Source organism: Corvus moneduloides, chromosome 21 (genome assembly GCF_009650955.1).
Source record: "Corvus moneduloides isolate bCorMon1 chromosome 21, bCorMon1.pri, whole genome shotgun sequence".
NCBI classification, from domain to species: domain Eukaryota; kingdom Metazoa; phylum Chordata; class Aves; order Passeriformes; family Corvidae; genus Corvus; species Corvus moneduloides.
This window is the reverse complement of record NC_045496.1, coordinates 5,802,884-5,815,139: the sequence shown is the minus strand read 5'-3', so window position 1 is coordinate 5,815,139 and position 12,256 is coordinate 5,802,884. Positions and strand designations below refer to the sequence as shown.

The window sequence follows — 12,256 nt, the reverse complement described above, 5'->3', positions numbered from 1 at the left end:
CCAGACTGCTTCCGTGGTTCACGGGTGGAGCCCTCCCTATGCTTCTGCGACCGGAGCTAAGCAGCGCAAGGTGGTTCCAGCCCTCCCTCTGCGAATACACAGAGTAAGTGGGAAATCGGTGAATTTGCGGGTGTTTCCCGGCCCGCGTCCTTAGCGCGTCGCTGCCGGGGGCGGGACTCGAACCCCTGGCCCGGGCACGGCCCCGCCTGTCCGCCAGGGGGCGGGCACCGCCCCTCCCGCCCGGCACGAGGCGCATGCGGCCACTGCGGCCCGGAAGGGGCGGGATGGACCCGGCCCGGCCGTGAGGGACCCCGGGGGCCGCGAGGGACCCCGGGGGCCGCGAGGGACCGCCTGGACTGGGACAAGGTCGCCATGGAGTCGTGGCAGCTCCGCTTTGAGACTCTGGAGGCCCTGCGCCTCTCCAGCAAGGGCCGACTGAGCTACTGCAGCCGCTGGCAGGAGGATGAGGTGAGGGCTCACCCCGGGAGTCGGCCCTGCCCGCTGGGAAACACCGACCGCGCATCTCGGTGATACTCAGGGCTTGAAATACCCCCGGACAGGGTCCCGGGCTCGGGAGCGCGGGGGCAGGGAGCGGGGCTGGCCCGAGGGGGTTGAAATGTCCTGCAAAAATAGGAGAGTCCGGAAAAAGTGTTGGAAAGACGGGAGAAGAAAAAGGGTTAAATGGGATACTGAGCTGCGATGATAAAGCAGCTACTGTCTGTGCAGATGTGCTCACGGTGTGTTAAAGTTTTATTGAATGTTAAGGCTGTGTGGCTTTCACGGAGAATGTTTTCTCTCAAGGCTGCCTTGGAAGGATGTGTGGCTCCCGTTGAGCTCTCCCCTTACTGCGGCTGGGTGCTGGACAGCCTTAGTGGGCAATTAGCCCAAGAAATCACACCCACTGGAACTTCAACGCCCAAACAATCCACTCCCCTCCGAAAACGGGCGTCTGCGGAGAAGATCCCGCCTGGCAGCCACCGGAGCTTTTCACCACCTTCATCTACAGAGCCCAGTGAGACCAAGGTAGCTCTCTGATTATAATCCATATGTTTATGGAGCAGCTGTGAGAAAAAAAAAAGTCCTAACTTGCTGCTATAAATTGTCAGATTAAGGCTGGTTTGTGCTCTGTTAATTTATGGGGAAAACATCCTTAGTTTTAATTTTTTGTAGCATGAACAGGTGTTGATAAAATTGGTATTAACAAGACTTTAGTAGAAAAGTGTTTCACTGTAGACCCAAAGCAAACTCCATTTTTCACCATAACTAAGGAAAATAGTTGGAGCTCTGTTGTGTTATGGATTAGCAGCACAGGATTCATCCATTTGGAGGGATAAGGTCACAGAGGAAGGTCAGGGCTGTTATAAAAGTCCATGAGTTACCACCTTGGGTTCTCTGGAGTCTTTGAGTGACTTACATGTGTTCTGACTACTTTACAAGCCAGAAGAGTAGGAAGCTGGGCAATGAGCAGTTGAGTTGTGGACGTAATTAAGTTGATTAAGCCATTTCATGGTTTGTCTCTGGAAAGAGAAATGTCCATTGTTTTGTTCAATGATGACTTCACCACGTGACAGTGATACTGAGCAGCAAAGTTTTGTATCATTCTGCCTCTTGTGAGACTTAAGAAATGTATTGTGAGGAAAAGATATTAATGAAGCAGCAAGATGTGATAAACTTTATAAGAACGTCTCAAGATTCGTCCTGAAGAATGACTCAAAGTATAAACTTGTCCTGACTTCTTCCAGTGTAACATCTTCCCTGACTGTACATGAGGGGTTTTCTGGGCTTTCTAGGTGTCAGTTGGCCTTTGTCAATGTCCTTGAGACTCTTGGTATGTCTGCTCCCAGTTTTAGTGATTGGAAAAGTAATTATCCCAATCTCATAAATATGCTGGAGGATACTCAAAATAGTGAGGTTGCACTATCGGGTACATAACTGCTCTAGGAATGTGTGTTTGTTGACTCCTTTGTCTGTTTCTCCACAAATAATAGTTTCAGAGACTTGCTTTATCTGTTTTCATCCATGAGTTGCTGATGCTGTGCTTAGTCACTGATTTTGCTTTTATGCTGACCATGCAGGAAAATGATCATCTTAGTCCCCCTGGAAATAAATCAAGAAGTTGTTCCAGCAGGTTCTGTCATCTAAAGTTGCAAAAGTCCGAAGGCTGCATTCGGATGTACGAAGGAGATGCACAGGCTGAAAGCAAAGGTAAGCATAAATGGTTGAGGGGGTGTCTGAATCGTAGGAGAGCTCCACAGTCAGATGTAACAGTGCAAAGGACAGCAAATTATAAATGCTGGGGCAGTTTAGTTTGTGGTTTTCTTCTGTCCAAATTGTTCAATGGACCACCTTTGGGTGCCTCTGGCCCTTCTGTAATGCAGGAGAGGCTGAGACAGCGGCAGGAGGAGCAGGAGCAGATGGTGAGGGCAGCCTATGCCCAGGCCAGTGAGCAGCTGAAGCGCTTTGATGAACTGAGGGAGCTAAAGCGGCACCAGGAATTCCAAGAGTTGCAAGAAGTAATGGAGAAGAGGTGAGATTACCTCTGGTATCCTTAGAATTTTATAGCATTTAATCAAAGTGAGGAATAATTCCTGTGCCTGACAATTCTGTGCTAGTCACTTGTGGTTGGAAATCTCACCTGCTGCTTGTCCTACATTAGCTATCCTGTTAGAGTGGATGGCTGTCAGAGTAGATGTCTGGCTATTGTTGAGGTTTCAGTGGTTAGAAAAAGACAATATTTGTGATAGTTAAAGTTCCTTTAGCTTGTTTTAAGAATAACTTACTGTATGTGGTTTGTGTTATGTCTCCTGTATGTCTTAAATACAGTTTTTCTCTCTTTATGTGTATTGTAGTTCAAAGGAGGCTCAGGGGCAGCAAGAGAAGTTGAAGGAAGAACACCGACATAGAGCAAAGGTCTGAGACTCTTAAGAATTGTCTTTCTTAAAAGACTTTTTGTCTTTCATCACTGCTGGGTGGGAACTGGAAAGACCAATTGATTTATTTGTATTTCCATGACACCCTGGAGTGAGGATGGATTTTCTGGTGCTATCCTGGGCACCTGCTGCAGTGTGGAAATGCAGTAAAGGCATGTGTCATAGGAACAGGAACGCCCTGTAAAGCTGGAGTCATCAGACCAAGAAGGAACTGTAAAACTGGAGTTATTGAAGTATTTCATGCCTCTTGTGTCTTTGTCTCCCCAGATACTGAACCTAAAATTGCGTGAGGCAGAGCAGCAGAGGCAGCGCCAGGAAGAGCTGGAACGTTTGCGGAAGGAAGAGGGCCAGGAGAGACTGCGTCGCCTTTATTCCATCCAGGAGGAACTGCTGCAGCTGAACCAGCAGATTGATCCCAACTACAGGCACAAAGACTTGCCCAGAATCGATCTGTCTGCATACAGCAATCGTGGCAACCAGATCTGTGGACTGGTGTCAGGGCTCATCCGCACCACGAGCGAGGTACAGGCTCTGGAGTTGTTAACTTTGGCTGTCATTCCTTCATAAAGCTCCCTGTAGTTGTCTTCAGAGGCAGCTTGTCATGAGGCCCTTAAATAACATGGCACAGCAACGTTTTTAGATACTCATCCTATAAAGTACCCATTGTTAAAGGGGAATTCTTTCCTCTGGCACTTCAGCTGTTCTCTTGAAAATGGTTTATAAAAATGCATGAGAACTTCTACAGGAGAAAGATTCAAATTAAATTGCTGCAAACTCTTGGTGCTGTAAAGTTCCCTTCTGTGATAGTGGACTGGTTCATGAATTGTTAAATACTGAACATCTTATGATTCTCCTCTCGTCATAAGCTTTTCTGCAGTAGCTGAGCTTCCTTGACATTTTTTCTCTCTAGGATAGGATACAAATCTTGAAAAATAAACCACTAATAAGGCTAATCCTTTGTTCCAGCTTGTCACAACTGGCTTTCAGCAGAGGGAGCTGTCAAGGCTTTGCACGGGAGTTCACTTGCACTTGTCCAAGTGTATTCTGAATTTTTGTTGTCCAAGATCTGATGAGATTTAGTAATGGACTTATATTTGCAAATATTATGACCAATGTTATGTACAAATAAAGGAGACGGGAATAAAATATGTAGTTAGCTCCCAGATTATCTGAAGGTAGATTCTTCAAAGGCTCCTTCCTCTTGCTGTTGGCCCTCTGACACTGGAACAGAAGGTTAATGCTGTGTTACCTCTCCCGTTTCTCGACAGAGAGGGTTTCCTACTCAAGCAGATGTGGCCAGCACTGAACGAGCCCTGCAGGAGATGCGAGGGTTGATATCCAGCATGCAGCAGGAAATCGCTGCAGCTCTGGAAGAAAAAAAGAGGAAAGATGAAGAGGAAGAGAAACAAAAGCAGAAAGAATTAGAGAAAAAAGAGCAGATGAAGAGTCAGACTCCTGCCCCTGCACAGCAGTCGGGAGGAAAGCAGCAGAAGGAAGGTTGGTTAGGCTTTTTTTTTTGATCTTTTTTATTTCTTTGCCTTGCATTTTTAAAAAATGAGTTTTCTCACTAGAGGTTTAGGTTTTTCTTAATTATCATACTTTTTGGTTTTTTTTAATAACAGGACTTCAAGTTAAAACAGAAGAAAGTATCATGCAGTGGTACCAGCAGCTTCAGGATGCTGCTGAGCAATGTGTTGCTGCTTTCAGTGAAATTGGAAACTGCAAAGGCAACACTGAGGTATGAACAAATTATTAATACTGTTGAAGAGAGATTATCTTAATTTCTAGGATAAATAGGACAGCTTTCATAAAAAAAAAAAAAATTCTGTTTTAGCAGCCTCTGTTACCAGTCTGCTCATCCAAACTCTTACAGATATATACTTGTTTGGAAAGGATTTTAAAGTTGTTTGTTTGTTTGTTCTCCAGGTGAAGAAGATAAAAACAAACTTGCAGAAAGCAGCTACAATCCCTGTGAGCCAGATCTCTAGCATATCAGGTCAGGAAAACACCAAGAGCTCAATTCCACTGAAATTCCTTTTGCTTTAAAGATTTTATCAGGGCACAAGCATATCAAGTGTTCCTGTAATTATCCCTACAGCGGAAAGCTGACCCACACACAGCCTATCTGTACAGAACTGTTTGCTTGTGTTTTGAAGGCCTGTTGCTTCCCTCAGGGGCATCTTTCTTCATCAGGATTAAGTTTGGTTAATCAGATGGAGCAAAGGTGCCCTTTGGGATGTGGGTCTGGTGGTTGTGAGCTTGATGTTGTCTGGGTAAGACTTATCTGCTGTTCCTTTATCTTCTGTCTCCATACATTCCTTATGTATTTGCAGGCTCTAAGCTGAGAGAGGTGTTTGACAAGATCAATAACCTGCTGTCTGGGAAGCCTGTTCAGACTGAAGGGCAAACGGTGTCCGTGACTCAGCATCCACAGGGGCTGGAGTTTGTTTGTTACAAACTTGCAGAGAAGTTTGTGGTGAGGAAATCTCTTCTTTGGGGTGGCACAGGTAGCCAGTGCTCTAGGAGATGCTTTTGGATGCTGAACTGTCTTTTCAGCTATGAAGAACAAAATCACTGGGTGTTCAGTTTGCCTGTATTAATGCAATGAAAGAACTTAGTTTCTCTTCCCTTCCGCTCCTTATTTTATTTCTTCTAGTAGGAAAAACTCTTTTAATTTTCAGGCTTACATCTTACATATTTTGAACTAGGTAGGTATAGTGTTGTGGAAAATAGTTTGATAGTTAATTTATGGTGTATCACAAAACTGTATATAGGCTCAAACCTTATATCTTGGCAGAATTTGGGGGACAAAAAACTGCAACACTAAGGCTCAAGAGGCAAACTTCAGTCCCTGCTTTGTTGTTAGCACCTCTCAAGAAATGAAGTGTCATAGTTTAAGTTGTTTTTTGAAGTTGGCAGTATTTTTCTCCAGTCTTTATTTGTAAAATTTGGACTGTTTGAAGCTTTTAGCCCTGCAGGAACAAATGCATGGAAAAATCAGCCCATGGAGTAAAACTGTGACTGATTTCTTAACATTTGAAAATGATTGTTTGGGTTGAGAATATCTGTGCAGCCTGCCCTTTGGGCCTGTGTTTGCTAATCCCATTTTTCTATCCTAAGCCGAAGTTTGTTGTCCTCCGTGGGAGCTGAGGACATGTGGCTTCATCAGCTTTTCTATCCTTGACTTCACAGCCATGGAAATGTTCAGATCCTTTAGTAAAGGCTAACTACAAAAACGAGGATTTTTTTTTTGCCTGAAAAATGGCTTGAAGGAGTAGTGGCTGACTTTCCTTTTCCACCCTGCAGAAACATGGGGAAGGAGAAGTATCTTTTCACCGTGATTCAGCTTTCCCAATTGCTGTGGTGCTCTCAGGAATCTGGGAATTACATCCTCGAGTTGGAGACATCTTTTTAGCTCATCTGCACAAAAAGTGCCCATATTCTGTGCCATTTTACCCTGCTCGGAAAGAAGGGACTTCTATGGAAGAATATCAGAGGTAAGTTTATTACTGGACTTTTTCTGCATGAACCCTGCAAGGGTGAAGACTATTCTGAGTGAACTCCACTTTTCCCCATCCCTGAGCGCATCGGCATTGACTCTGGAGGTTCATTCACAAATGTGTAAAAACTGTCTTGTTCCAGTCCCCTGCCATGGCAGGGACACTTTCCACTAGACCAGGTTGCTCAGAGCCCCATCTAACCTGTCCTTGAATGTTTTCTTGTATGGGGGAGCCACAGCTTCTCTGTGACTTGTTCCAGTGTCTCACCAGATGGTGGAACATACAGTCCAGAGGGTCATGATCAGCCTTTGCAATCATTCTTGCATGGTTTTGAAGAATCCCTATTTCCAGTACAGTTGACTTCAAGTAAGCTGAGAGCTGCAGGGACTCAAGTGAATGTGTTTTGCTATACTAATAGTAGAATGTTTTCTCATACTTAGGATGCTTGGATATGAAGTTCATGATTCTAAGGTGGAAGAACAAGATCATTTTCTTAAAAGGATGTCAGGAATGATTCGTCTCTATGCTGCCATCATTCAACTCCGGTGGCCTTATGGAAACAAACAAGGAGTATGTGTGTGGCATTATACTTAGAACCTTGTTACTATCCCAGGAGTCTATTAAATGTATTAGAAGCTTGTTTTGTAGTTAAGGTGTGCTGAATTTAAACTACCTTAGGACATGTTTGAAGGGAAATGGTCATAACCATGATGAACAAAGCAATGCCAAGTAATTCATGGTGTGGACTTCTACTTCCTTTATGTTTTCACAATGATCAAGTTTTATGTCAAGTTTTATAAAGAAGAAAGTAAATCAGAAAACTGTCTGTTTTGATAATTGTGTTTTACAGGTCATAAGGCAAGTGCTGAGTAGCTTCTTTCTTGCCTTGTAGGCACATCCTCATGGTCTGAGCTATGGTTGGCGCTGGCTTGCACAGATGTTGAATCTGGAGCCTCTGGCAGATGTGACAGCTATGCTGCTTTTGGATTTCCTGGAAGTAAGTGGTGTGGATAACTGGTAGTAGTTAAATGTCACCAGTTTAGATCCCTTTCGGGTTCTGAAGGGATTGCTGAGCTGAGATTGACAGCAGGCTTTTTTAACCTGTTCTTATTCCTTCAGAAAGGAATGGGAATATTTCCACATTCTTGCAAGTACAGCTTTGGAGCTGAATGATTTCAAAACTTAAGTTTTTATAAACACAACTTCTGTTGTTGTATTTGATTCTGTTAAGGTTCCTGGTATTTTAAAAATAGCTGTATGGTCTTACATAAGGTCTGTTCTAAGCACTTGGCAGTTTGTACAGTGCAAGGAGGTCCTGTGGCTGTGCCAGCCAAATTGGTTCATAAAACAGGATAGGTTTTTCAGCCTGATGGATATTAATCTTATATCCTAAGATACAGGCCTGTGCTACATAAGAGCCAAAGTTAAAGGCTGAAGCCAGGGGGCACAAACACTGTTGAACACAAGCAGCTTCTCTGCTCTTCAAATGCTTTTAAAGAACCATAAAAGTACAGATGAGAAAGTGGGCAATGAAATACCCCATGGGGGGGGGGATTCTGTTAGGGGTAGTGAGGTCAGAATCTTTTACAGTCATGTGTCCTGTAAACTGCCTGTATGGAGAAGGCTGATGAATCATTGCACACAGCAGTAATCACAGTGGGGAAATGATCACAGTGTGCCCCAGCAAATGGTGTTAGGGAAGAAAACTATTTCTGGAGGAAGAATGGGGTGAAACGAAGGATAACAAAATTCATGTCAGTGGCCACCACAGTCAACAGGAAAAAAGGTGATTGTGGTAGCAGTAACAGCATTTAGAGGATTTGCTTGTTTAATGTAGGGTATTTCTTTAAATGTCTGAATAAAGCATTAAGTCATTAGTATGGAACAGGTTCATTGCAGCTGTCATGCACGCCTGAAACCCAGTTCTGTAACCTGCTCTTTGTGCCTTTCTGTATCACAGGTGTGTGGCAATGCTCTGATGAAGCAGTATGGGATTCAGTTCTGGAAAACAATGTTCTTTATCCAGAAATCCTATATCCCAAGGTATGATATCTGGGGTTAGGAATGTTGGTGTTTGCTCTTAAATGACTCATCCATGTTTTCCAATCTCTGCCATCCACCCCCACACCCACTTGTGAATCAAACCCAACTTTCTAAATAGATTTTTAAACGTGCTGTTGTTTCTGCAGAATTGAAGCTGTGACCAGCTCTGGCCAGATGGGCTGTTTGTCACGTTTGAAGAATTTCGTGCAGGTAAAGCAGTTTTGGGGGGTTTTTTTAGTTCATTTAGTTTTCAAGTGTTTTGGTTTGGGTTTTGTTTTTCTCCATCATTGAATATATGCATCATTTGGATAATGAGGCTGGCACTTCCTGCAGCACACCTGATAATTCAGACCTCTCTCTATGATTTAACCCATCTTCTGTAACTTTTCAATTACTGAATTACCTTAATGATAGTTATGATGTCAAACATCTCGCTGCTTTCTTACCTCACATCTGATTTTTATCAATGAAAATGTATTTTGATTATAAAGGAAGAGCAGTGAGAGGAGATGTACAGGTTGAGGAGGATTCTGCTGAGTCATTTCTGTCACGGCTATTTCTTATCAGTAGTTGCTTGCTTTTAGCACTTGTCCTGATTAGGTATATGGGGAAGTGACACTTTGAACTGCTCTCTGTAGTGCTTGTTTAGCATTGCATTCTGCATATATTTTAAATAAAGCTTGCAAAACTGTAAAATACTTGATTGTTTAAATTGTTCTCTGAATGTTGACTTAGACTATGATATTAAAATATGACAGCTTTGAAGTTTACTTTCATTTTCTAATTAATTCTGGTACATTTTATTAGCAATGCTTTGAATATATGGTAAGAGCCATCAGAATTCCTGAGAAGAGATGCCAAATTAAGATACATGTTTATTTCTCTTTATTATTTGTCTTTCTCTCCATTAGAAATGTCTACAGGCAGAGGAAATTCCATTACCAAAGGGCATTCTGACACCTTCCTTTTGGAGAACATAAATCGGTATTTCCTTTCCCCTGGATGTCAGTGCTTTCAGACCTGGCCTTTTGTTTACACATAAAGGCAAAATATCTTCTGTGCATCGAATCACAGTGGTTTGGGTTGGAAAGGGCCTTAAAGATCATCTCCTTCCAGCCCCTGCCATGGGCAGGAACACCTTCCACTAGACCAGGCCCAATGTGGCCTTGGACACTTCCAGGGATGGAGCAGCCACAGCTTCTCTGGGCAAACTGTGCCAGAGCCTCCCCACCCTCACAGGGAAGAATTCCTTCCCAATAGCCCATGTAACCCTGCCCTCTGTCAGTGGGAAGCCATTCCTGCTTGTCCTGTCCCTCCAGGCCCTTGTCCAAGGTCCCTCTCAAACTCTCCAGGAACCCCTTTAAGGCACTGGAAGGGGTTCTAAGCTCTCCCTGGAGCTTTCTCTTCTTCAGGTGAGCACCCCCAGCTCTCTCAGCCTGGCTCTGGAGCAGAGGGGCTCCAGCCCTGTGATTAACTCTGTCTTTCTTCTGGACTTGTTCCAACAGATCAACATTTCTTGGATGGGGAGCCCCTGGACACAGTTTAGAAGAATGAGAATAAAATATTCTATCAACCTTAACGTTTAATTCAAGAAGATTTATTTGTTAAACTTGGAAGTTAATCTTTGCATTAGATCTTTATAAGTTCTTTTATAATAAATTACTGAAAATTCAAGACTTTTCCTTCATATGTTTAAACACGAGGAAGATGCCTTAAATCCATTGTCCTGATGGCTCCGGAGGTTAAGGACTCTTGGACTGAAAAATTGCACAGTGCTCTTCAGCTTGTGGAAGTGAAAATACCTCACAGCTTTATGAACTTTTAACAGTGTAATCGATCTCAAACTTACTGCTAGAACTTTTTTTTTGTATTTCTTACATCTGTCTTTTATAATTCAACTGTAATGATGCTGATGGACTTGTTTGTCTCAACATCATCTAAAAACTATGGTGAGGCTAGTAAAGGCTGAACCACACTGACACTTGTCTCCTTTGGATGTAACTTCACTCTGAAAGGCAGGACTCTGAGTTGAAGGGAGGTAGACTCACTGCTCCAAAAGGTTTGTGGGGGAACAAGAGCTCCTGTAGCAATAAAAGATCTATGATTTTTTTCTGTTGGAGAGGGTGTTGGTCGGGGAAAATCCACAGCTCGTTGGTGAATACAGGAGATGAGAAATCTGTTGGATTTACAGTGAGCTGTCCTTGAACTGTTTTTTTCTTGAAGATGAGAAAATTCACTTTAAGTTCTACAAAGGTAGTTCAATATCCTGGTAATACACTCTTGCAAGTTGAAAATGTTATTTTTACCAGACTGGGGTTTGTTTTTCGTAGAGGCACAGCTATTTGAAGCTGTAGAATGTGGAGTTGAGGCCATATGAGAATATGAATTTGATTTTCTATGTAGTTCGTGAGATTTCTGAGAAGAGGTTGTAACATGTGCTTTGGAATTCAGGCCTGTAAAACCCTTAATGTTGGCTTTAAAATGGTCTAGTACCTAAGTTAAATTTGTATTTGGTTTATGTATTTTGTAAACTGATTCTGGAATTCTTTAGACTACTGTTACCTTGTGATTGTTCTGGGAAATTGGAAATATCCTCCCGGTATCCTTTTTGCCAGATGACTCTGAAGCAATGCAACTTCCATTAGTATACTTGAAAGTGTACAAGGTTTTTTAATACTGAGTGGAGATGTTTTAATTATATATTGCATATCCATAATTACGGTGGAGATTCACTTTGGCAAGACAGTAATTGGTCCTGTCTGTTAGAAACAATTGTCTGTCTGTGCCAAACTCAAGGAGGAATTTGATGATGTACTTGTGAAATACAATCCTTTTCTTCTTTTTTTGCTGACAGCTACTAAGGGTTTTTAACATTTGTGGCATAAATAAAAGTATATATTTTTTATAAAAAACAAGGTATCTCTTTTCTGCCTCAGTAAAGACCATCCATATACCTACTATTTTAAAAATACTAATAAGATTTTCTAAATGAATAATGTATGTGCTTCATGAGAATCAATATTTATTTTTAGATGTAGTTTGAGGTAATATCTGCTGCTTGAGCTGAATGTTTTACTTGTTTTTGTCATTTTAGCAGGTTTAGATGTTAGCCAGTTGGTGTTGTGAAGATGCAGTGCAAATAAGGTCATATGCATATATTCATGGTGTTTTTACGTGTATATTTATATCAAATATGACCAAGGAGAGCATCACAGATGTGAAAATACTGTGCCTTCAGGATGAGATTGCATCGAAGTTGGTGTGAGTCAGACTTCTGCTTGGAGAGGAGTTCCAGGCAGTCCCAGGGATGCAATGTCACCATAAGTGCCTGTGCTTCCAGTTAAGTACTTCACTCAAATAAAGTGTTATTAATTCACACAGCCATCAAACCCACTCACCACTTTGAGCCAATAACATTCTTGCTGCATTCCAGCCCTCTAATCTCTAATTATTTAATTTTTTTTAGAGTAGAATGTGTCTATTTTAAACATTGATTTCATGCTAAAGGCTCATTTGCTTTTGAATTTATGCATCGGGTTTTCAGAAATAGCTTTTCCTTGACAGGCATTCGGAGCCTTTTGATGCTGTGTCCTTGCCAGGCTTCTGGGTGACACGGTGCTTCAAGCAGCCACTCTTACCTATACATCTATACCTCTGTATATAATTTATATATATATATGTGTGTGTGTATTTTATATATATATAAAAATACATTTCTATATAATGTAAAACTGACGAAGCTGCTGCTTTGAGCATGGCTGGATGCTGCACAGGTGACCTGTC

The 12,256-nt window shown here is 42.4% G+C and overlaps 1 protein-coding gene across 1 annotated transcript; it reads left to right on the top strand.

The window, feature by feature from the left end:
* Window positions 1-254: 254 nt before the first annotated feature.
* On the top strand, window positions 255-11,376 carry GLE1 (GLE1 RNA export mediator). Its single transcript, XM_032130898.1, is given in 21 exon segments — window positions 255-468; window positions 802-1,023; window positions 2,076-2,099; window positions 2,101-2,127; window positions 2,129-2,155; window positions 2,157-2,180; window positions 2,182-2,205; window positions 2,379-2,527; window positions 2,850-2,910; window positions 3,198-3,452; window positions 4,199-4,427; window positions 4,553-4,668; window positions 4,857-4,926; window positions 5,264-5,406; window positions 6,237-6,427; window positions 6,871-7,000; window positions 7,323-7,427; window positions 8,391-8,473; window positions 8,620-8,683; window positions 9,385-9,457; window positions 9,979-11,376. Coding segments are annotated over 20 exon segments (2,109 nt in total). The 5' UTR covers window positions 255-372; the 3' UTR covers window positions 9,454-9,457; window positions 9,979-11,376.
* The last annotated feature ends 880 nt before the right edge of the window (window positions 11,377-12,256 follow it).